Source organism: Diadema setosum, chromosome 7 (assembly GCF_964275005.1).
Source record: "Diadema setosum chromosome 7, eeDiaSeto1, whole genome shotgun sequence".
In the NCBI taxonomy this organism is placed as follows: domain Eukaryota; kingdom Metazoa; phylum Echinodermata; class Echinoidea; order Diadematoida; family Diadematidae; genus Diadema; species Diadema setosum.
The window spans coordinates 20,335,869-20,361,326 of NC_092691.1; the positions used below are offsets into that span (position 1 = coordinate 20,335,869).

General features: G+C 38.8%; 1 protein-coding gene across 1 annotated transcript in view; it reads left to right on the forward strand.

The window, feature by feature from the left end:
* LOC140230427 (neuronal acetylcholine receptor subunit alpha-7-like) overlaps positions 1 to 25,458 on the forward strand; it is a 95,570-nt gene that overhangs the window by 46,451 nt on the left and 23,661 nt on the right. The window contains exons 2-3 of the mRNA XM_072310580.1: positions 11,987 to 12,013; positions 18,611 to 18,756. Of these exons, the coding sequence (XP_072166681.1) occupies positions 11,987 to 12,013; positions 18,611 to 18,756 (173 nt within the window). The remainder of the gene's footprint in view (positions 1 to 11,986; positions 12,014 to 18,610; positions 18,757 to 25,458) is intronic.

The window sequence follows — 25,458 nt, forward strand, 5'->3', positions numbered from 1 at the left end:
CAACAAGTAACACATCAAAAACTTTTGAGGATTTAGAGTGATTGGAAATCACAAATACTATCACGGGCTTCCTCTGTTAAAGTTAGATTTTTCTTTTCATGTTGCTGTTCCTGCTGGTTTAGTTATCCGATAACTTGGTAATAGTGATGGCAACGATGAAGTAATAATCTAACCTCGAGATTGGGTATTGAATCATCTTTAGTTGTAAGAGGCCGTTTATGACGTTTCTTCTAACAGTACTCGACATATAATATTAATTCCAATGAAGCTATATAAATGTCGCCAGGTATGAATAAAGTCATGCTAGTTACTAGTTGGATTTTTTTTTTTTTTTTTTTGATAGAACAATATTTTGCTTATATTTTTATGTGAATCAACCCAACAAGTCTTTGGGTAATAGCCCTCTGTATTTTTGAAAAAAGATGAGGCGCGTTGCTTTTGTCACATTCTGAAGACTGGTGTGGCGGTTTTTTTTTTGTTTTGTTTTGTTTGTTTGTTTGTTTTTTATGTCCTCCCATAAAATCCTGAAAATCAATGTGCCGAGAACCTTGAGCGTTGTCTTCACGAGCAGGCGTTCTCAAAACTCAAGTAAACCAAGGGAAAATATCAATGCACAAAGCGAACACAGCAGTAGTATAGGTTATTTTGCAAGTGGCTCACCTAGTAAAAATAAAACGTGACTTTGTGAAGAAGATCCGTGTGTTAAATGTTGATCAGGAAAAATCTGACTTTCTTAGTTACCTATGTTAATCAGTCAGACAATGCACTAAGAGGCAATCGATACTATCGATATACAGACGAAAAAGAGATTGCCAATCTAGAGTTGATTTGAGCTAACCCAATTACACAGACCGCCTCCTATTGAACGTTTTATGTGTTTGATGAAAACAACACAGTGATTAATCAATTCATCAAATTAATGGGCGAAACCCTTTTCAGGGCCCGTGATACAAGGTAATTCCCCAGACAAAAAAATGATGTCTTGCGCCCAACGATCACGCGCTGTAATGCATGATTTTACCCACATTCATAATTCAATGCCGCCTTTTTCTCGTATAGGGCTGTTCACTGGTCTCATGTACCAAAGGGCAAATAAATACTCGAGACTTCTATATGCACACTCAAGAATCTCATTTCCTTGCAGCGCGCGCATTGCCCTATGTCTCTTACCTGCTCGCCCTTCGGAACAAAGAGCAGTCAAGCGGCGAACCAACATCTAGAATATCAGGGTGCTTGCAAAAGATGTTATATTCATTGTCCTTAATGTCTTGCTCGTTGTGAGGTTGGGACGGGGCACGAAAATCGACTATGAGTGTATGAGAAAATAGGTTGGCATCTTGATAATAATTTGCCCTATTCTCTATGCCTATGTCATCTATTCGTTCCCACAAGCTTATGCACAGCATACATGATACATTTACCGCGTACCAGGGTTATCTCAGTTATTCAAGCTCCCCAATTCTTTGTACTCATCTTTTCGTATTCAAAAATATAGAAAGAGCCTGCTGCACATTTGTTTCTCTCTGTCTCATCATTTTGAACTATTCTAAGCAGTGTGAAAAATATGAGGACACTGAGAATTGATTTTGATCACTTTGAGAGAAAAGTTTAAAAAACAACATTTAGTGGACTAAAACGTATTATAATAGAACAGATCAGTCAAATTTCGGGCTTGTGCAGTCAGACGAATAATCTGCGATTGTCTTTGATATAAAACATAATCATAATGTGTCAAACGCTGCTGACGCTCGAGCCAAGTCTTTAAACTTGCTGTGATACATTTTTGTCGCCCAGCCTTCATTCTGTTTGCCCTGAGAAAACAGTCTTGTGTGTTGCGATCTCTATCTGCAATATTTTTGATAACCAGGTGACCCCGCGAAATTTCCTCGGCGAACATCTATAATCGCCGGGAGCCACACAAGGAGAGCTTGTGTGTGGAGTTGTTAATCACTGCGTTGTGCAGCTACTTGACACTACTCGAGTGGGCAACGACCGTGAAATTACAAATCGATGGCTGATTATCACAGCATGTACAATTTGATATTGAATTAACGCATTGTGTATATGTATGTGGATGTGTGTGAGTGGGGGGGGGTGCAGCACAATCCTATGTCTAGGAAGTGGAACGATCGATATGAAGTGCAGCGTCAACTTTAACTCTAAGCAACGTCAACGTTCTTTAAAATCTCCCTGCCTACCTACCTACCTTTATCTTCCTACTTGAAGTTCTGCCCATAGCTTTGATTTTGTTGGATTTCTCCAGAATCCCACAGTCAAGAGAAGCACAAAATGTGCTGCAACTAAAAACTGGCAGAACTTTGATTAACACCGAGATATTAAGTTTACATTATACATAATTATGATAGTATCCATGTCTCTCCAATCATATAGCATGATGTGCGCTCTGTCTAGAACATTGGCATGTGCAGAGATGTTAATCAGAGCAACAGTTTAATCTTGGCTTTTGTTTTCAGTATCACATCCCGCATCCAAAACTTGGGTAAAGTCCGTGACTGCTCGAAATCCATCTATCTGTTGTCATTTTGATGAAGTTATAAACCCCAATGTAGGTATATGAAATAAGAACAATTTCGATGAGAATACGCGAGCTCCACACCACATTTCCGTCTTATGGGTATAGTTATCAATCTTGCTTCATCCTAACATAATAAGTGTTCTGTGCTTTCTTATTTTCCCCTAATCATTACCCTGGCTGGATGAGCACTTTAAAGACGTCTTTGGAGAAGATTATCCCGCGCGGGAGCAGATGTCTTTTTTTTTATATATACATTGTATATTTGGAAAAACGCTCCAAGCTACCTAAAAGCATTTCCACATATTTATCCTCTTAATGTTTGTATGACTGATGATTAGTTTTCCAAAGTATGTGTCCGGAATGTTCGCAATGATGATAAGTATTATAATAAAAACGTTGCAGTGTATTAATTTGAGACATGAGAAGGCCCAACCGCTTCAAGACTATCACCTTCTCCTTTCATACGAATTACGCAGTCACGTGCTGGTACATTATACATTATACATATTTTGTATGTATGTAATACGTTTGCGTGTATAACACTTCCATTTAATAAAGGGAGATATATATATATATATATATATATATATATATATATATATATATATATATATATATATATATGTATATATATATATATATATATATATATATATATATATATATATATATATATATATATATATATATGTGTGTGTGTGTGACTTCTTTTCGCGCTGTCGTTTTCATGTTTATTCCATGAATCTGTAATGTGGATATCTTTAGGCGCGTTTCGTTTGATGAGGGTAATTTGGATGTCACAAGGTTAGGGTTAGGGTGTTCCACCCAGAGAACATTTCCGGGCGCCATGCATACAGGACGAGAAAGAGGCGCAGAGCGAATTGAGGCCACAAACTGTCAAGTGGTATGAATGTATTGACCGTCTTCCTGTTGGGATCGCTTGGCCATGGGGTGCTAGAAAACAATCACCGATAGATTTTCCCTTCCCCCTTCTCCTTATCCGAAGAGCAACCGCCCTGCTTACTCAAAGAGGAATCGCCGTATTTGCCGATGTTTGAGAAGCGGTGTGCACAGCCGCAGGTGCCCGCTTCTTCCAAACGCGTCCAACTTTGTGTTGTTTTGCGTTTTCTTCCACGTATAGACACTGAGCGGATTCTGTTTCTACGAAGGAACACCATCGCTCAGGCTGAATTCTCCCGCGTCAGAGCGGTATCGAGTCAGAAGAACGCCATGAGATATTCAGAAGGGATTATTTGAGCATAACGATGTGGGAATATGTTTTTAGTTAGAACTGCCCGTGTAGTCTCTAGTCAAACAGGAGTTTTAAGGTAGAAATTGAAGAACGAAGGTGGATGGGTGACGGGTTGTGCGTCCCCCTCTCTTATCTGATTCCAAGTGATGGATTTGAGGATATTTTTGTGATCGTCGGCATGATAGGAAGTTATGTATGGATTTATTTATTTATTTATTTATTTATTTATTTATTCATTCATTCATTCATTCATCCATCTATCTTTCTATCTATCTGTCTATCTATTTTGAAGTGTGAGCCGGTTTTGCGTCGACTGAAGCGTATCAATAGATTTTATTTAAAAAGCATCTCCAGTCACTCCGTGTCAACTTTTTAACCCCAGCTTGAATATGTGATACACAATCCATACAGTTTTGTTTTATTTGGTTTAATTTCAAATCAGGTAACATTGAAAGTGCAAAGAAATATTACTACTGCATTCGAGAAAACTAAACCAAGTAAGAGGGTCTTTGTTTTTGCCATGCGCTGTAACACTCAGAATACCTTAGTGATGTTGCTAGTACGTGTGTGTAATTATTTATACTTTAATTCAATAGGTGAACATTATTGTAGCAGGCAGGATTCCCTGATCCTACTGTCTGATCGAGTTATCTCATTGCTTAGTACCGTAGACTGTGGTGATATTCCTGATGGGTAACCACACGATACCTTACACGAAGGGCGCCGCTTGTGCCAGGCATGGCGGCTGTGAGGTCTGAAACACACATCAACATTCCTCAACTCCAGAGAGCACCGTCACCACGCCATCATACGACAGCCAATCGAGGGTGGCGGGGATTCTGTCGATGAGGTGACCGTCAACAGTGTCGGTGCCAAGTTGAAGCCGCTCAAAATGCCCCTCTTCAGGTCTTTACATAGTAAACAACCCGACACGTGACTTTAGCCCTCAACGTCTGACGGATTATTTTTTACCGCCATCGCTCGGTGAGACCGAGGTGTGAATCCGTGTGATCCGGTTGACAGATTCTTTACAACTTCAAAGCCCGGATATCAAATATCAAAATAGGATGAGCAAACATATTCCATCAGCAATTATTTCTTGGTTTTCGGAAAGTCACATCGCAGCTAGTATGAAATGGAGTTTAAAGGCATTTTCGCTTGTGACCATCAGAAATATTTCTACCAACCTCGACGGTAGGCTCTTGTACGTGTCATTAGATTCTTGACGATTAGGCGGTTATTATTAATATTTTTTGTTTTCACACTGCCCGTAAAGTAAAGATTTTCACCTTTTATTGCCTTTTGCGTCAGTGCGTGACGCTTGAAAAGGGCAACCAAATTAAACAACCACAACAAATTAAAATTTGGAATGGCAATAGCACATTTTTTTTCTCAGCAGTTGATAAATTTTCTCTTCTATTTCAGTACCTGTAGCTTCCAGACACGATATAAATCTAAAAAATGAAAAAAAAAAATCTCCATTTGAAACTATTCCGTAATATCTCTTTTCTCAGAAAAAAAAAAAAACAGGGGCAAACTGCTTGAAAGCAGACGATCGATAGAAAGAATTCCGAAGGCGGAGTTGACCAGATCTTCGCTTCGAAAGCGCGCCCTTATCAGGACAGGTGTCAACTTTAGCGGGCTTGCAGACGAACCTTGGCTTCAAAGTGAATTAGACCGAGCCCACGTTGCATGTGATTTGATAGAGGTGAAGTACAGCGGGAGTCTACTGCAACATGATTAGAATCAAGGCTGTTCAGAAAGAAACAAATCGCTAGACTCCTGCAAGGTATACACGTCCCCGATGCCATGTATATACCGACATGAACATATCAATCCACCCCCCCCCCCCACCCCCACTTCCCGCCAATACTCAAACACACAATATTCTATATCTTGGCGGCATCGAGAATGCATAATTTCGTTACTCTGAAATAAGCAGAAACCACAGTATGGCATGCCATTAAATAAGTCCCCAATATTACTGTACGGAATTTCGTTCCGGTCTCATATCGCTTCTTTTAACCCCTGCCTACATTCTTGATCTTTATCGGTCTATTTCTGTCTTTTCGACCTCTTCGACTCCCTCTCCATCTGCTCCATCAACTCTGCCTGGAAATGAACCTGATCAGCCGCGTACGAATCTTACATAGGACCCATCGCTTTCCAAATTTGCTGCAACGATTAAATGCACGTATCTTTCAGCTTACTTCCCCTTTACCCTTTCAGTTCGATGCAAATTAGGGTTGTGGTTGGTTTTTTTTTTTCTCTGTCTTTTCAAACGTATTGACGATGGAAAACATAATCTTTGTCTTTAAGCAACTCTGAGCAAAAACCCGCAGACATTGCTGCATTAAGATATTTTTGTGAAACCGGGTTTATTACATAGATGCAAAATGCCTATGGATCAAAGCCAGTTATGATTTGTGAAAAACCTCTTCTTCTGCTTTTGTCAACTTTGTCTTGGTCACGCTTCCTGATTTGTAATTGATATGATGGACATCGAGCAGACTTGTCCTATCAGAAGCTCCTTTTCGTAATGCTGCTGTCCTTGTCGACAAATTCAGTGCAATGGTTGTCGAATTTCAGGGTTGACATTTAGATTGAATAACGCGCGCTCTTCTTGTTGAACTCGAGTGGGGGTTACATGGGGGAGGACCGAGAAGACGATTGTCCGCACGCGCCTTTCCACCTTCCACTACATCTCGCACATTAGGAAAAAACACTCGACGAACGTGACACGAACACTAATATGCATGGTTATATCGAATAAGATTGCACTTTCCCCACCTGAGGAAAGTTGAGATGATGTAGCCTAAGTGGTACGGCCGAAACAGATACAAACGTTTCCTTTGTGAGGAGGCTCTGAAGAAAAATGAGATACACTGCGTAAGAAAAATCTAGTCTGTTACAGACCATATCGTGGACCTGTCATCTATGTTTGTATTAATTTGTTTTAGTCGTTTGATATTCGGAGATTTATGCACAGATTACAAATATTAGATGGTCAAAGTTGATAACAAGATATCGTCATGGCTGCCTCACGCGAATATCATGCATTGAGAGGTCAAATGATAACAAAAAGTGACAAATATTCTGTTGATAACAAAATTGCATTGCGAATGCATGATAATGAAATAAACATACACCCCACAAGACGTAGCAAAGTAAGCAACTCGCAAAGGGAAAAAATGCGGATGTTTATCATAAAACAGATCTCACAGTTTCTTAGCTTCCAAAATTCATCCCAAAATATGACAGGGACCACAAAATTGTGCGATTAACATTAATATGTTGATGTCTTTTATATTCCCGTGAATCTAAAGTACGATTCCATCAAGGTAGGCTTAACCTCATTCAAGTTTGGGATTGGAAGTGAAATGTCATCCGCGGAATATATAGGATACTCGTATTCTATAGTAAATCAAAGGTTCGTGCAATAAAAACGAGTAAATGTCAAATAGGAAAGTACAGAGCTGATGCTCGTACATAGGCCGGGGTTGGATAGGGTGAGATATAGAGTGCACATGTTGTGGGGAGAGAAATCGTGGTGGGTTTTTGTTTTTGTTTTTGTTGGTATTTTTTGGATAATATCTTGAAAGTCCAAGGCCCAAGGGCAGGGGTCGCGGGACGCCACGTGGGTTCAACAGCCACTTGCCAATTCTTGTTAACTGCGGCTTACGTATACAATCCGCTTTAGACGCATTTTTGTGCAATTTTCAAATCACTTTGTTATAGGGCATTGTAAGACTAATCAGCGTGTTGACGTGTTTTTCAATTCAACCAACGCCTATTCCCGCTCCCTCGAAGCGTGGTTTTGTGATGAATCTTGTCACAGGTGTACATGCTCCTGGCTTAGAGAATACGTACTTTGGTAAATAGTGGTTACCTTGTCGACTGCATAACGACGTTCTCTCTCTAAAGAAATCAAGCGAAGTGCATTTGAGTGGCGATTCGCAAGGAGCTCACCGTGTTAACAGTCTTGGCTCTACCTTCGTTAAAGTGCGAGAGTGTGATGGCTAATACGATTGATGCCTTGAAGAAAAAGACGGTGTAGAGAACCCGAATCAATATAACACCAATTTGAAAGAGTGGGGCTGAACATTCGCGGAATGGCAAATGTGGCTTTCTTGCAAAGCCGCGGAAGTACATGCATGCTGTGAGGCTGGGTGCGTAAATAAAGGTTGAAACGGGCGCTTGACAATTATACGTGCTCTTAGGTCACCTCAAATATGCTTCTGAATGCGGAGAGCAAATATCGGAATTAAATAATGGACTTCGTTTTATCCGAATAAAGGGATGATACGACAGGAACGGTTTTGTTCTGGAGCAGACGACAATGTCTTATGAATCAAACTAAATGGCGCGAGCAGTGGGAAATGTCAGCTCGATCTCCGATGACTTTCCACTGCCCAAAACAAAATGAAGAAAACAAAAAGACCAAAGGCAGCCAGGACTGTCTCAAACCGTCCGACTTTCAATACGAAAGGATTTCATCGTAAATGAGTTTCAACTAGAGAGGGGAAGCGGAGCAAAAGGCAAAATGTTATCCTGCTTTTCTTGCAAAAGCCTTCCGCCCCAGAGGCGGGACAACACTCATGGGGTTTTGTTGTTGTTGTTGTTGTTGTTGTTGTTGTTGTTGTTGTTGTTGTTGTTGTTGTTGTTGTTGTTGTTGTTGTTGTTTTATGGGTAAGTCTTTCGCACAAAGAACCACAAGGATTTCAAATCTCAAACCATTCAGCTATGGAAAAAGCTATAGAACCACAAACAAAGTAAGCATAACATACAAATATGAATGGTTTCCATAGTGTTGAAGAAAATGTCACGTTATACAAAACCATCTCCTATAAATAGACCCCATGATTAGGAAGCCCTGGTTTCGATCCCCACCTCTTTGGGGTTATAGTTCGTTATTCCGAAGGTTCGTTATACCAAAGGTTCGTTATACCGACAGTTCATTCATCCGAAATTAAATAAGGTTGATTATCCCGAAGGTTCGTTCACCCGAAAATGCAAAAAGGTTCGTTATTCAAAGTATAAGAAGGTGCGTATACTAACAAACCCTCAGAATAACGATTTTTTCTATTTTCGAATGAACGATCCTTCGAAATAACGAACTTAATTCATTTTCGGATTAACAAACATTCGGAATAACAAACATCACCCCACCCCATAGATGATAAGGTGTGCTGCATGCTGTGGCCCTCTCGACACATAATTATGTACCAGGTGTACGGGAGGGTAAACGGACAACACTGCTCACACTGGCTTTGCATAAGGTAAAGCATAATAGGCTCAGACCCCAGGTAGAGCAGTGCTACTCCGGAGGCTACTCGGAGCATCCTTAATTTACCCTTTCCCCCGTCCAGCCCCCTTTTTTCATCCTCTTTTTTTTTCTCAGTGTTTGAATTCCTCTTCTTCTTTTTCTTCTATTCTTCTTCTTTGTCCCCGATGTTTTTCATGTTTTTCTTTTCTTATCTGTTCGAATTTTTCTTCGTACATATTTTAATGACTTCTTCGTGATGGTTCAACGAACTTTATATATAGAGACACTTTATCTGTTTTTCTAACTTCACACTTTGCATTTTAGCAAATTCATGATGACTTTGGAATATAAATGCAGCGGCCAACTATCATGCACTGATCAATCCTATACAGTGCATTTGTCTATATGTCGTTTATTCTCTGACCTCTCAAATTTTTCTGTGCAACATCATCACGCAGTATCGGCTCTTGGAGGTCACTAGGGACGTGACTTTGCCCTTTATTAAACGCTGTAAATCATTTGCTTTTCTCGAAATATTAGCAGCTTAGCAGAACGTGACTAATGGATGTAATTTTCATCGTAAGTCAATCTCTCTTTCACTCTTCATACACGTGTACTATAATATAATCATGCCTCTGCCTTGTGTGATTAGTAGACCTACCTCTTTGCCTCGTTGCGTTCCTACATGTATTTACATGCTCTAAATCTTGATTACTTGGTTTTCTTTGATGCCCCATCATTTCGGGCTTTTGGGACTTTCATGCAAACCAAACTTAAATTCTTCGGTAATTTGTTATGAGAGATGAATAACATTACTGTAGTAATATCTTCTTTTCGTCGAGTTTCTGGAAGCAAAATATAGAATGAACACTATTTTTTTTTCTTTTTCATTACCTCGCACAATCAGACGGAACAGGGGGAACCCGGATAGTATACTTCCCCTCGTGCTTGTTTTGAAAAAAGGGGAGAATTTTAGTGAGGAGCTTTTATATTGATCAACGGTGAATGTCAGACTGCAACTTTCAGAAGCGCTGTATATGCGTCCCCCTAACGGGGGGCACGTTGTCATAACTGATGGGGAAAGAACTTGCAGTGAGCAAAGCGAAGAACACAAGACTACCTCGGAGGGCAACCCAAAACCTGCCTGCTCGCCTGGCCGACGCGAGCTGGAAAGCAATCCCCTCCTCCTCTCTCCGTCTTCTTGTTTTCACGTATTTCTGTGGTAGTCGTCGAGATCAGACTATTTCGTCGAGATCAGACTGTTTCGTCGAGATTCTTCTATTTATTCATGACTAGCCAGAGAGAGGAGGAGGAGGAGAAGGAGGAAGAGAGTCCGATTTTGTCAATCAACACTCTGTCACCAAAATTTTGATAAAATGGTTTCAGGTTATAAAGTAAATCCATGTTTGTTGGAGCTCTCAACTGCTCTGCGATACAATTATATTGGACAAGCGAAAAGCTTCTATCAGCGTACGCGAAATTGTGTAAAGAACAAGAAAACAAGGACAGTAGGTATAAAGTGCTGTAAAGTATTCAGATCGGCTGAAGATAAACAAAATAAATCTCTTCAAATTTTTGGAGAGCCTGATACAAAATGCTAGGAACATACTGTGTGGGTCTCAACACATGACGGCGTTTTTATATGCAAATCACATTTTCACATCGCAGCGCGCGGGGGGGGGGGGGTGATGGGGTGAAAAATCCCCTGAACCCCCGCCACTGCTGCTACTATCAGGAGAATTGTTGCAATGACGTTGTAGAATAGCAATCGATGGTAAATGTTAAAAATCGACATTCCATCTAACCTTGGGAATGACACTGACAATGATTACAGGTCTCCTACAATATTCTAGGTGACTATGTTGATTATGTCATTGATTAAGCCATGTTTCAATCTAGCATGTCAGAGAATCAATGAAGTTCTTCCCGCTCCGAGAATCATTAGGATGTACGTCAACAAGATGTAGGTACAGTGTACCAGGGGGTTGTTGCCATCCGGGACACGAACAGCCGACGAGAGACACCCCGTAGTAGTTATATATTCCAAGGTTTTGACGTACTGAAGAAAGGATACATTTGATATATGTATAGTATCATGAAGATTGTTAAAGTCTGAACCCGCAGACTAACGTCTCCCTTTCTTTTATTTTCATTCCAACGGGCCGATGCCGTCATTTCATCTAGACACGGCCCGAGGTGTGCCATTAGAACTGAGTTATCGCCCACTAATATATCACTAAGTTAATTTGATGATGATGTGGGCACACGAGCTTCGAGGATGTTTCCATGTGGCGTGAATTCGACGTGAGAACGCTCGGCCAAGCCTTCTTCTCGTCACCTGCAACACTACAACTGCCCCAAGCCACAAAAGCGAATTTGTATTCCCAAATTCATATCATACATTCCTAACAAGTCGAAGAGGGCTGCTCCTACACTTTTCATACTCCATGCAAATGCAGTCACAGACACGTCTTGCGAAGCGTGACACTTTTATGAAACAAAAATTATGTATATCTGACATGATTTACCACATCGAGTGACGTCCGTGGTGGTTGAAAAAAAAAATGAGAGGAATGTGGTGTAATTTCATTCATGGGTTTGGTTTCGCTATGCATATATTTCGATCTCTCTTGATTCTACGTGTCTGTGCGCTCCTGCTTTCGACACTCTCTCGATGACGATGAAGAGACTTGAGTTGTGCCAGAGTCAAGTGCACTCTACGCTCAAGGCGTCATTTGGGTGGAGGAGCTTCTTCAGCCACAAACATACTAGGATATACACGCCCTGCCTGCGCTGAAAGAGGCGAGAAGTGCGTCCATGTACTTGAGTTATTTGATTACTAACAGTTTTAAAAATCACATAAAATGATAAACAAACTCAATTTTCTTGTTTCCTTTTTTGTTCCCTCTTTTTTCCATATTCTTGTACGCAGTCATAGGTGGGTCTACGGTGACACATGGTAAGCAAGTAACTCACTCTACGTTGTGCGTGGTCTGGGTGTACCATTAATAACCAAATAACTTGTGTTGCGGTAATTGGTAATATAATTTGTACATTTTCATTAGATTGTTGCCACTTGCATATCATGTCCTATATAGATGTGACCCACTTATCTTCTTTCGAAATGAAAATCGGAGAACTGGATAGGTTGAGCTGATGGAAGGTACAAGGCGTTCTTATTATCCAAGAGAGGCAGCAAAAATATTTAGAAATATGAAAGAATGAAAGAAAAAATAAAGATTTGCATGACCGCCTCGCTCGCACACGCACGCAAACACACTCGCACAAAAATAACACACAACGCCCAAGGCACACAGAGTTTCACAGCGCACACTCACATAGACGCACAAGTGTAAGCACACACAGCGCAGGTAAACAAGCGGATTACTTGATACGCTCCACAACGAACAGAATAACAACATGTTAAAGGAGAATGAAACAAACATATTGTACGAATTGAGGGAATGCAGCGACAAATTGGGCAATCAGTTTAAGAGTTATGCATTTTTTAAAGTTTTGGTGCGGCCATCGATGGATGACAAGACAACAACACTTTGTGACGTCACGTATGGACAAGGATATAAAGCAAATATGCAGAAAATTCAACATATTTTCACCTTTCTAGCATAGTGAAAGCGCGCACTTGACTTACCTCTTTCAGAAAACGGGATATTACCCTTTACATAATGTCAGCAACAACAAGTAGAGGGAATGACTTGTGTACTTCATTAGAAATTCAAATTTTGTGGAATTATAGTTCATGTGTTCTTTATATTGTTGTTCATATGTGACGTCACGAGCTGCAGAAATCTTCTCATCCAGTGATGACTGCACCAAAATTTTTACTAATTCATAAGTTTTCAAGGGATTGTCAGATTTTCCTCAAATTTTGCTGAGGCGTTCTATACTAATGTTGCTGCATTCACTCAATCCACTTGCATATTTGGGTTTCATTCCCCTTTAACAGTGTTTAAGACAACTAAGTACCAAGGTGTGCCTTGTACGAAACTCACACACACCACATACATCACACACACACACACACACAAACCCACATGTTGTACAGTGCAGCATATATTCCGAATAGAATGAAATTGTCCCATGACTGGTTGACAGAAATGAAAAGAAAAAGGGTCATCCCACGAGACCGACACCCACGAGTAATACAGCCCACGAGTTCAACATTAAAAAAAAAAAGGTTCATGGGTCGTACAACCCACGAGTCCTACAGCCCATGAGTTCCACACAATGTAAAAACAGCCAACGAGTTCAACATTACAACACGAGACTTAATAGTACATCGGTCTCGTGGGTCGTGTTTGCTTGGTATCGAACTCTTGGGCTGCATAACTCTTTGGCTGTGTATAAGTCGTGGGCTGTATAACTCATGGGCTGTATGACTCGTGGGCAGTATGGTTCGTGGGTGTCGGTCTCGTGACGTGCACCCGAAAAAGAGAGATATATTAGCTTAGATTTTCAGGTGTGCGTGTCTGGTAATTCAGTGCCTAGATGTAGACTATGAATTGAATGAAAATTATTACCTCTTCATCATCGACGCAGCTGATATTTGTAAAGTGTTTATTCGATGTTCTTGCTATACTTTCTTTGCATTTCATCATTTCATCACCATCATACTTATTTTCATCACCCCTACCATCAAGATCATTTTATTATCATCGCTGTCTTTATCATCATCATCCTCTTCATCTGGTATTTACTCGCTTCGTATTTATCAAAAACATCATTATATCAATTATGCTTTAAATAGTCCTGTGTATTTCCGTTGTCTTTGACCTTGTTAAAGGCGATTCATTTTTACACTGTTCATTTGCTTTTATATCATATATTTTGGTCACTGTACAAAGATTAATATCAATTATAGTCGCTATTATATCGATGTCTGTGTACCTTGAATTTTGGTCTATAATTCAGTTCAAAGGTTTGGCAATGTAACGCAGTTTGTTGGAAAACTCAAAACTACTTTTAGTCTTCAAATCTATTTATTGGCCTTTCTCCCTACGTCCCAATTACACTTACTTATAATCACATTAGTTTATCAAGTATGACATAATGTATCTTTAATCTGTTTGATGGGCATGTAAGATAATTACAAACAAAATAATTACAGAAAAGTACGAAAAAATGTGCATTGTGAAAATGATTATGTGCACTGGGAAAATTGTTTGTGATGTTGACTTTACAGGTTCCTTTTCATTTTTGAAACAGCGTGACAAGATTATTCTTGTCAGGACATGGTATGCCAAAGTATCAATATTATTTCATGCAGACAAAGTACCGATTTCCTGATTTACAGTGGAAAAAGTTGATGTTGCCATTATAGCATATTTGTCGAGAGATTGAGAAGAATCTCAGAAATTTAGAGGTGATTCTGAATTAAAAAAAAAAATACGGAACCTTCTATTCAGTCTAAAAAGAATACCAAAAACACATTTTGATGAAAAGGAACACACTGGTAAATTTTACATTTCAGCATTGTTTGTTCGTTTACAAAGTTTGTCTGGTCAATAAGATTACTGATGAAAACTTCAGCTGAGACCTAGATTATCAATAATACATATAAAGACACCAGCAGAGTCCATCAGTTTAAAAGTCGAAATGTTATCCGTTGCATTGAAGGCAACAAGGTACATTTGTATTTCATTTCTAAGCTCTTTGTTAGTGTATAATCGCATTTTCTTTTAGTAAAGAAAAAAATACTGAATATTATTCTATATAGAGAAAGATGTCCATTAAGCGTGCTTCATATTAGCTTACTGTCAAGTATTGTACATTAGCATGATACAACGTAGTTATGAGGATAGCTATGTCCTTTTCTGTCTTCTCTCCGTTTGCACATTATATGCATCTTGTACAACTACATGTATATTTAAAATGTAAAGACCTTTGTATGATAAGAGATTATTAATACAGACTACCCAATCGTCCATTTCACGAGAGATTGATTTAGAGTTCATGACAAAGCGTGAACTGACAACGAATCATTTCGATGCCTGGTCATTCTAAGTACAGAGTTTCTAAAAGTCAGGGCACTATATGATTTAATGCAAGCTTACAGAGCCAAAAAGAAAAATAAATCGCTCTTACACAATAATTAGTCATGACTCCGGATATCATGAACTTATTCACGACGGCGAGGACACAAACTTGTTACCTTTTAAAAAAAAGTATTGAACACAAAGCGCTGGCTATGAAGAAGGGAGCAACATGCACACACAAGTGGTCGTGTATGTAAAGACGATCACTGGAGTTGTCTTTTTAGTAGTTCTTTCAAACTTGGAAATTTCCGAAATAATTCTACAAAGAGAACCGCTGCGGAACTCAAGATATAAAACTGCTGTGTCTCATTCCCGTGTGGCACATCACAGATGATATGGCCTGATCAAATGTACATTCTCAGGAGCCATTTTTATGCTTTATGTTAGTGTCTAACGTCCCGGAGCGTAGGCGGATGTTACTCAGTAATTTGTTTCTGACGCGGTAACATGTTCACATCTTCATCTGATTACATGGCCACGAAGTATTGTATACGGAACACGAATTGACCATCTCTAGTGACTGATATTACCTAACCTTCCATCTAACATACAACTCCATGTACTATTATTTTCCATCATTTATAGTCAGATAACTGAAAGACTGAATTTCTGTTGCGTTGATTTTGTTTATTGCACTAATATCATAAGTAGGTGACCTAGCTGTTATTTTGTTTTGTTTTTGTTTTTGTTTTTTGTATTCTGATCTGCTATGCATTGGTCTAAAACTGTTGTCTGAAACCTCACATGCCGTTCAAATGTGTTTAAGTAGTAACCCTCCAAATACTGCGTACCATCTTAAAACTTTGGTCTTTTTGATGATGTCAATGAAACTTTGTAAACATCTAACAATGGGATGCTTACATCAGGAGTAATAGGAACCCTCTCCCAAACTTTAATTACCTTCCATGGCAAGTGTTCTATTAATGTAGTCGTTTCCAGAGAGACAGACAGAGATAGATAGAAAGAAAATGGATCGTTTTTGCAACAAGAAGAACTGTGCCTTTAAAAGTAGATGTTTGGCATTCCTCCTCGTGGTACGATCGTAAATTACCACACTCGAACGTGTCAAGTCGAATGTTATGTTAGTGTTTCCTGAAACCCCTGTCGTCTGCTTTCAGATTCACAAATTTAATCAATCCTCACTACCTCGTTTTGGAGTTACCATATCCTGGTATAAGCCTCATTTCTTCATTCTTTTATCTATATATATACGAGCAAAAACAATAACTAAAACATTTTAATCATTTTGATTATTTTATTTATTTGATTTAAATTTTGATTATCAACTATAGTTAATGACTTTAATCTGTTCCTGAAACGGAAATGTTGCTCCCAAACTGCCTCAGCATGTCAGATGTAGCATTTTCGGGTGATGCTCATTATTCTGAGGGTTCGTTAATCCCCAAAGATCTGAGGTTCGTTATTCAAAAAGAAAATGATTGATATTCCGAAACGCACGAATTCCGTATACCAAGATGTTCGTTAATCTGAAATCAAATAGGGTTCCTCAATCCGAACATTATATTGTGACGTTATTTCGAAGGTACCTAATTCCAAGCGTTTATTATTCCGAAGGTCCGTTAAAACGGATATGAACTATAAGGTCTGGTAATCCGAAAATTCAAGAGAAGTGCGTACTCTTACGAATCTTTTGAATTGCGAAATTTATTTCGTTTTCGGATTAGCGAACCTTCTCAATGACGAACCTTTTCTTGTTTTCATTTACGGATTAGGAAACCTTTGGAATTGTGAACCTCATTTCATTTTTCGGATAACGAACTTACGGAGTAAGGAACCTTATATCAATTTCGGAATAACGAACCTTCGGAATAACGAACTGTAATTGTATTTTCCCGTATAGGATGTCATCAAAACATGATGCCACTCGTTGATTTCGCATCTTTAACTCCGTTCAATAAGGAAATACTGCACGTCTCCTGTATTTTGAAAGCTGGTATTACACTGCATCTACCTGTATGCTTCATTAGTCTCAATTAAATGTCATTATAGAAATGTTATGCAAGTGACATTCACCTCTTTAATAGTACATTCAGCTTGCCTCGTTTAACGTCATGGAAACACGAACATGATCATGTGACTAGGCCATGGGATTCTTGTTATCTCTTTTCGTGCACCGCGGCTTATTCAAAGAACATTCTATCCCTCTGTACTGAACTCTGAATATTACATTATCTTGCTTATCCACTGTTTCACACACGCCATGTCATTAACACGATTAGCTGCTAAAGCGTCGTTTAAGTTTTGTTTTTCTTTTTAAGCTTCACGAAAACACGTTACTTAGTGCTCATGGAAGAATTAAAGTCAAACTTTGTCTTTATGAAAACAATGTTATGAGATACTGAAAAATATCTCATTCGAAGACCATATAGGAAAAGGAAAAGACACAACAAGACCTTGTTTTTAATGACCATAAAATACTAATTTCAGATGATAACATAAGCGATTTCTTACGTTGTTGCTAATCAAACGTGTATGTATATTTGTGATATTGGTTTTCAGTTTACATGGTCAGCTAGTTTTCGGTTTCGTGTTCCCTGCTTTACGTTGCAGGTTTTGTTTTCCATTTCTCTTTTACGTTGTCGAAATCTTTTGAGTCTACAAGATCAACCATTACTGAAGTATCCATGCGAAGTTTTGGGATTTTTTTTTCAATTTTTCGTGAAGACCGAGTATACCCAATAAACTACTTCAATAATAGATCAATACTTGGGGCTAATTATAACATGTGATGTATTTTCAGTTTGCTAGACTGCTGTGGTAGCTCCTAGTACTGTCAATACGCTCAACTGGTTCATTATGTTTATTTGATTTTATACATGCCATGTTTCACTTGTGTCGTTGCAAATCAATAGTTTTGCGTAATCATATATACTCCCCATATTCATTGCTAAACTTGTCAGCTATGGAATCAACTTATTGTGGTCGATGTACATAGGCACATTTCATATCCACCTGATTTGAAACATATAATCTGTTTTGTAGAAGAGAATATTACCCTAATTATACTTTGCTTTCTTTACTTTGCTCCCATCTCCCATCAACGTTTCTCTCCTCTATCTGTCTTCCTCCTTAATATGTCTTGGCCTTCTTTTCTTTCCGATTTCTCGACTATTTACGTGTATGTTTCTCTTGCTGTGTTCCTCTCTTTCGTACTTCTTTGCGTTATTATCATCACTTCTCTCAATAATTATTCATCTATTTTTCTGTCGCTTTCTGCTCCACATATTTTCATTCTGTATGTCTTTCTGTGCTCTGTGCTTCATCTATTTATACTCTATTTATATTTATCTTTTCTCTATATATCACTTCTCTGTCTCTCTTGTTGCAAATGCTTATTTTTGTTGTTGTTCTTCTTGGTACACCTGCCTGTTCGACTTAACTTTCACCTTCGTGCGGTATATCCTCCTTCCCCTATGTCCTATATATCTCTCTCTCTCGTTCTTTCCCCTCCCTTTATACCCTCCATTGTTCTACCACAGAGGACAGTCCCGGATACCACGAGAGGAGACTTTTGGCACATCTCCTCGATAATTTCCCCTACCGCGAGCTTGCTCGTCCCGCTGACAACGACTTGGAGCCGCTTAGAGTCGAACTAGGTCTAGCCATACAGCAGATAATTGACGTGGTGAGTATACATATATGCGACCTATATACATCAGCGTGAATGATAATCGGGACAAATCGCTCTTTTGACTGCAGCCGTCGAACACCATCGAAATTTCTGTTTTGCTTCCCTGAAGACTTCTTTGCACGAAACCTATAAAATATCTCTCATTAATTCGTTTTATACTTAGCATACCTCTTTGGTAATCATATAGATTGCATCGATGTAACTTTATTGACTACACTACGCATACACACACACACACACACACACACACAAAATACATGTTGATCCTTCGTAAAATTTTTATTTTTCCTTATCTTAATTTTTGTTTCAATGCAAACGCAAGCCCCACTCCCTTTCATCCGAGATGTATGTAGCAACACCTTTTTATAAAGAAGAAAATACAGCAGCGCAAAACATGATGGATAGTAAATGTGAACGGTTTCGCTCTGTATAAGATACTAAGAGACATTTCTTGGTGAACTATTGAATTCAGGTGAGCCTCAAGCAACAGAGTGAGCCATTAAACTTGTACTCCGTTTCCTAAGCAGACATCATATCACCAACAAGAAATAACATCAAATCAAACTCCAATGATAAATCCATTCTCTATTAACCACAGCTTTCAATCCCAACTAGAGCTCAGTATCGTTCACCCAGAACTTAGAATTCATGAGATTTACCTTTTTCCTGCTACTTACATCACTATAATGTGTGTAAGATTACGTTTGATTGTGGTTGTGGAGCGAAACTGGTTTGAGCTTGTCTGAAATTCGGCATGAACCAGAAAGATTATGTCACCCGCATGACCGGAAGTACTTACGATCGTTGATATCAATGTGCACGTATGAATGTGAAGTAAATCACTTACACGTGAAGTCAAGATGTGACAATTACCCCATTATGCTTTCAGAAAATATCTTAGAGATATCCATCTTATGACATCCAATAGATAACAGCTTTCAACGATATAATGGCTCTGAAACAAAAGGAATTCATTTAGTAGCCACTTTATGGAAGGAATCTTTTCATCCATTTCCGGTGCTGCATAAAAAGTAATAACCAAAACGTTCTCGTGGGAGAGGTCAATTTCGGAATAAGCTACGGATTTTGGCTGAGTTGATGGATAGTGTCCATACATACGCTATACGTTACATCACAACGCCCCCCCCCCTTCACCTTTATTATACGAGATATAGAGTCACAGAAAAAGACCTTTTAGAAGATATTTAAAAGAAAGGCTCTTCAGAGGTCATTTTCTGAGTAATATTTTCCACGGCGTTGTTTAACGTTCCAAGAATTATACATGTAGTTACGAACAAGGTGAGTTGTGACCTACAAACAGGCCGTTGTATATTTTAATTAGTTCCGGTTAATTCATTTGGAGAAATAGATTACTTTCCATGATAAATGTAGAAAAGTTTTTATCGATTTTTTTTTCAGGCGTGGTTCCTTCTTTCGAGATCGATATATTGTTTTTTATTAACTAAAAGAAATGAGGGCATGAAGAGTAATTAAAACACCTTGAGAAGGCGGCCACTTTTTCTCTATAAACGAAGGAGAAAGCAAACTTGAATTCAAGATAGTTCTAGAGAGTCGGCAAGTGGTGATGATGTTTAGCGACTGAAGCCATAAACTAAAAGAGCATTAAAAAGAACAGACACAGGACGTTCGCTACTGACGACTGTTTGCCAAAGAATAAATCTTATATAAATACTTTAACTGCTAGACGCAAATAGTCATTTAAAATAGGACAGATCCCATTGGTCTAGCACTGTAAAGAAATATTTCCCCCTTACCTACGTATTTATCGAGGAGCAGTGTTCAGGGTATAGGCGATTTCATGTATTTCTGGTCACGTCTTAAGCATCCCCAAGCTAGTTTTACCGGTCCCGTCAGGGGAGGTGACGCCTTAACCCCGTCTATAAATCTAGTCCCCGTGTCGATTCAGATCGGTATAGTGCGTTGTACCTCGCGCGAAGAGAGTTTTTATTGTTAATTCATCTCGTCTACGCAGTCATGTCACTTGCTGATCACGTAATTCGCGTATCGTGGCACTCTTATTTATTGATGGGTGGATTGATTGATAGATTTATTGACTGACTGATTTATTTGTTTACCTTTTTATTTATTTATCTATCAAGCCATTTACTCATTAATTTAATCATTCACTCATTCTAATTATGCCTAATTATACTGTTGCATCTATCAATTTATGGATCTATTCTTTATATTTTTAGTTGTGCGTTTGTTTGTTATTTTGTTTACCGATTGATAGATTGGTTGATCATGATGCAAATGTGTAATCATCGAAGAAAGAAAAAGGCCGATACATACTGTGATAATAAAGCCTATATCAATAACAGACACAAATTCAACTCATCTGAATATCCCAGTTGATCATAATAATGAAAAAAATAACTGATGCATCAATGTGCTGTCACCACGTAGAGAACACGAATTGAATTTCCGAGAATCTTCGTTCTAGGAAAGTGAACTGAAAAAGTTCTGGAAAAGTGGGGTTGTTTGCACTTTCAATAACTCTATCGACTTTAGATAATTCATTTGAATGGATCGGCAGAGTTATACTATATGCGAATTGTATTATACTGCTCAGATAACCCTTATCGCATTCCCTAGAATGAAGCCTTTTAAATCATCAATACAAGTCATGTACAGAGAAAGTTTTCTCCCGCCTCTTTTATCTACGAAATTGGGGGGAATACCCATGTGAAAGAGAACACGGTCCTTTTTGTCGCTTTCTTCCCGCAAATCACGACTCGCTCCTCCGATGGGAATATTGGCAGGTATAGAGGTAGGATTTAACGTTCACTTTGGGTCCTGGTCCCACACGGAGAGATGAAAACGCACGCTGCTCCGTGTATACAGTCTGTGCCTACCACAGTATTGATTTTTCCCGACGAAGTGGAAGCAATGGGGACCGCAATAAATAGGCCGAGCGTGCGGGACTGGGCGGAAGTTAACGCGCGTTTGACAAAATGTCACGGAGTGTCCTTTTTATAAAAGTCCGTGTTCGTTCTCTGTATTCGCAATGTACCATATAGTTTACATTTGCCCACATCACGGATATGATGTCGAACCGACAATTGTTTATTATTCACCTATCTCTAGTCTAATTTGTTATTGTTCTCGTTCTCTTTATACCATTGCTCTCTGGTTCCTATAAGAGATACACGTATGATTGTGAGCGTTCCTCTTCCAGCGCTACTTTTCACTTTTCTGTTATTCGAATTTCATCTCTGGTCGTGATTAGATTACAATCCGTGTATAGTTAGCCCTTCTCCCCTTCATTCATTCAAATATTTCAAACAAAGCCATGGTTTCGATGAACGTTTAGAGATAGAGACATTTATTTTTTATAGCATTTCAGCTCGTCCTAGGGCAGCATTGACTGATGCCTGGTGTTTAGTTAACCAAAATATCATTCTTGCCTCATTTGTCATCGTTTTCTTTTCTTTTCCGCTAAATACACGCAGTCAAAAGATGACGCAATGCGAGAGTCGATACAGGACCAAAATGTTAAACTGTGTCAGTATCCCAAAGGACGAGATCTAATTATCAAACGGAGAGCATCATAAAAAGAGAGATTATCCGAGATCCTCTTTCGTCAGCCAAGCATTTCAATGGGCAACATCATTAATCCCGCAGGACATTCAACATTCAGGGCTAAGTGGAAGTACAGATGTACTTTTTTGTATGTGTGTGTGTGTGCGTGTGTGTGTGTGTGTGTTACACAAATTATTCTTTGTTGAGAATTCGTCCCAATTATAGCAAGGGGTGCTTGATCCAAATCGTTAATAATTTTTAGCCTTTAAAAAGTGTTATCTGTTAGTTTTTAATGTGCTAGTCGCACACGGGGGGACCATTAAGTTCCAACAGGGTCCATTACACAGTGTTAATTGCGACGTGTGTCCGACTTGCAAAATGCATCGGTATGACGAGATTGCAAATTACACACTCACACAAATACACATACACACACACACACACATACACGGAACAAGAAACAAAGACAAAAAAAAACCAATAAAACAAAGTCACAATTTATGCTCTTTTATGTTCAGTTGACGTCACGAGCATACAATAGAGTAAGTATACAGAAGTGAGGATGTTACAGTCTTTTGTCATAGCTTGGGTTGGAACGCAGGTGTGCGCATAAACACTCTGGACAGGTAGGGTTGTTTAGAACCAGTCTCCATGGCGATGAATGACTATGACATCATCACACTTTGGTACGTTTTTAATAATGTCACATTCAAGATAGAGTGGGGGCGGTAGACTGACTGAAAGAGCTAGGGGAGAGATATAGGAATAAAAAGAATTGACTCAAAAATAAATGTTCACTGAAAGAAGAAAATGAAACGCAATATCTGTATTGTCTTAGCATAACAAAAAGAAAGAGGGGACAAGGAGGATAAACAAGACAAAAAAAAAGTGGAATGATCATGGATTTATAAAGAAAATAATTACAGTACCCAGATACTGGTACAAGAATGATAATTGATCTTTCTTCATAGAAAACGCAATTATCCCCATATGACATTGTTCCATTTATTCCTATCAACATTTCTGCAATTATTATTATCATGGAAATGCATGGAACAGCGAGGGAAGGAAGAATATACCATTATCTGTATAGGTGTCGAATATAAATAGAATAGAATAGGTTGAGGTATTGATATCACAGAAAAATCTGTCTTTATTGTTCATCTGGTGTCCCTCTCTTTTCCGTTTTATCCTTTTAAACACATAGTTATGTCGGTCACATCGTGGATGGGCCAGATATAAGACCATGCCAGTAACCAAAATAAACGGTCATTAGCAAGTTACGGCACATCTCACTCCCATCAAGTCAATTGCGTTGCCTGCCAGTCGAGCCGAGTCATTGCCCCTAGTAATGTCACAATTTTCATAATCATGATGGTTTTCCGTGAGTACATTCTTGATTTGTTTTCTCTCATTCGGTTTAAACTGCATTATAAAGTAATAATAGTAACAAACATCTCCATCGTATTCCGCTGGTGTTTACAAAAAACGAAATGTTCGCCGTCTTATGCCATGTTAGACACACACACACACACACACACACACACACACACAAACACAAAGAGAAAAATGCAATGGCGCAACTGTGTTATCATGACGTCGATTAATCAGACATTATACCGGATCAACCTCCAGCTAACTTGCTAGGAGGGATATCACGTTTTAGAGTCAGTGTTGTAAAAATAAAACGAACTTCAATTGCGGTAAGTGCTAGTCCCTTGGAACTTGAAGATTGCGCACACAAATATTTGTAATAGGAGAGTGGATGCAAAATGTACCGAAGACGACCTGACGGCAATTTTGCATCCAAATAACAGTGCTTTCATTTTGTGACTAATACACTCAGTACTGGACCTTAGGTACAACTTAGCCAAGTACCCCAACGTTGCAGGGTTAGGGAGAATTGTTGTACAGACATGACAGTCATGTGTACTTTGATTATGTGTGACGTACGTTTGTTGGTTGTAGGTCCATGGTTTTATTTGCCCCTTAGATTTGAAGAGGCTGTCCTTTCAAATGCCTGAAATTTGATTTCTTGGAGTTTGATTATGCATTATCATTTTCATTAAGTACATAAAGAAAATAAAACCTCAACTACAAAAGTATTGCATTCAATCGTGATTTTCTGTTTATGTGTGTATGTGTGGGAAAACGAACACCTAAACTCATTGTGTGCATGCAATATGTATATGCTCTGTGATCATGGATTTATCGTAGATGTGGGTATTCTATAACATTCCATGTTTTCCAGAACAGAAATATACAGCGTGTAGCTAAAAGTATTGCCCACCATCAAAATGATGTATAGGAATGGAGCTGATGTTCGAAGTACGCCTTTGTTCTGCTGTGATGGAAACCCCTGACGTGAATTTGTCGAAACGAGTTCACATTGACAACCGATGATGGCATAATTGTAAAATTAAGAAGTCAAATCTTATAAACGACTAACTATTGGTTCAAGAGCTCTAGCCATGAGGTAAAAACGATCAACTGTAACGCATGAGGACAAATTCCTTTCATAAAGAAATGCAGTGGAATACAGCAGCTAAAATATGAAATCGTGTTGTGCGTATTTAATTCCTGGCTATACTCCCGCACACATCCACGCAGTGCGTGGTTAACATACCGAACCACGCATGCATCACGGCGAGTTTTTGTTCTTCCTCAACGGGTGCACGTTTGCGTCCTACTTCATTAATGGGGACTCTGTCTCAGGATATCGATATTGTCGTAAATCCCCTTTCCTTGCCCCGTTTATGAAATAAACCCCTATAATGAGAATATAAATCTATTGATATGATACTTTGATGGAAATGACGAATTATAATTTTAGCTCTTGACCCCACATTAACCCGACCCACAACTGGCCTGACTAATTTTTGTTTTTTTCTTTTTCACCGAATCGTGAAATAATATTTGACAAATAGATCAATTGTTTGATAGAATTGAAAGCACACAATATTACAATCAAACAAAGTTTGTTGCCATTCAAGTTTTAAAGGAGACCTCTAGATGATTTTCAGACTTTTGCATTGAACGACTATATGAATTAGTTATACTGAGTACAGAGTTTCATAATTCATAGTGATTGGGGTGAGGAATGAGAATGTTTTCAAAATTTGAAGAAAAAATGAAAAATTTGAAAAAAAATGA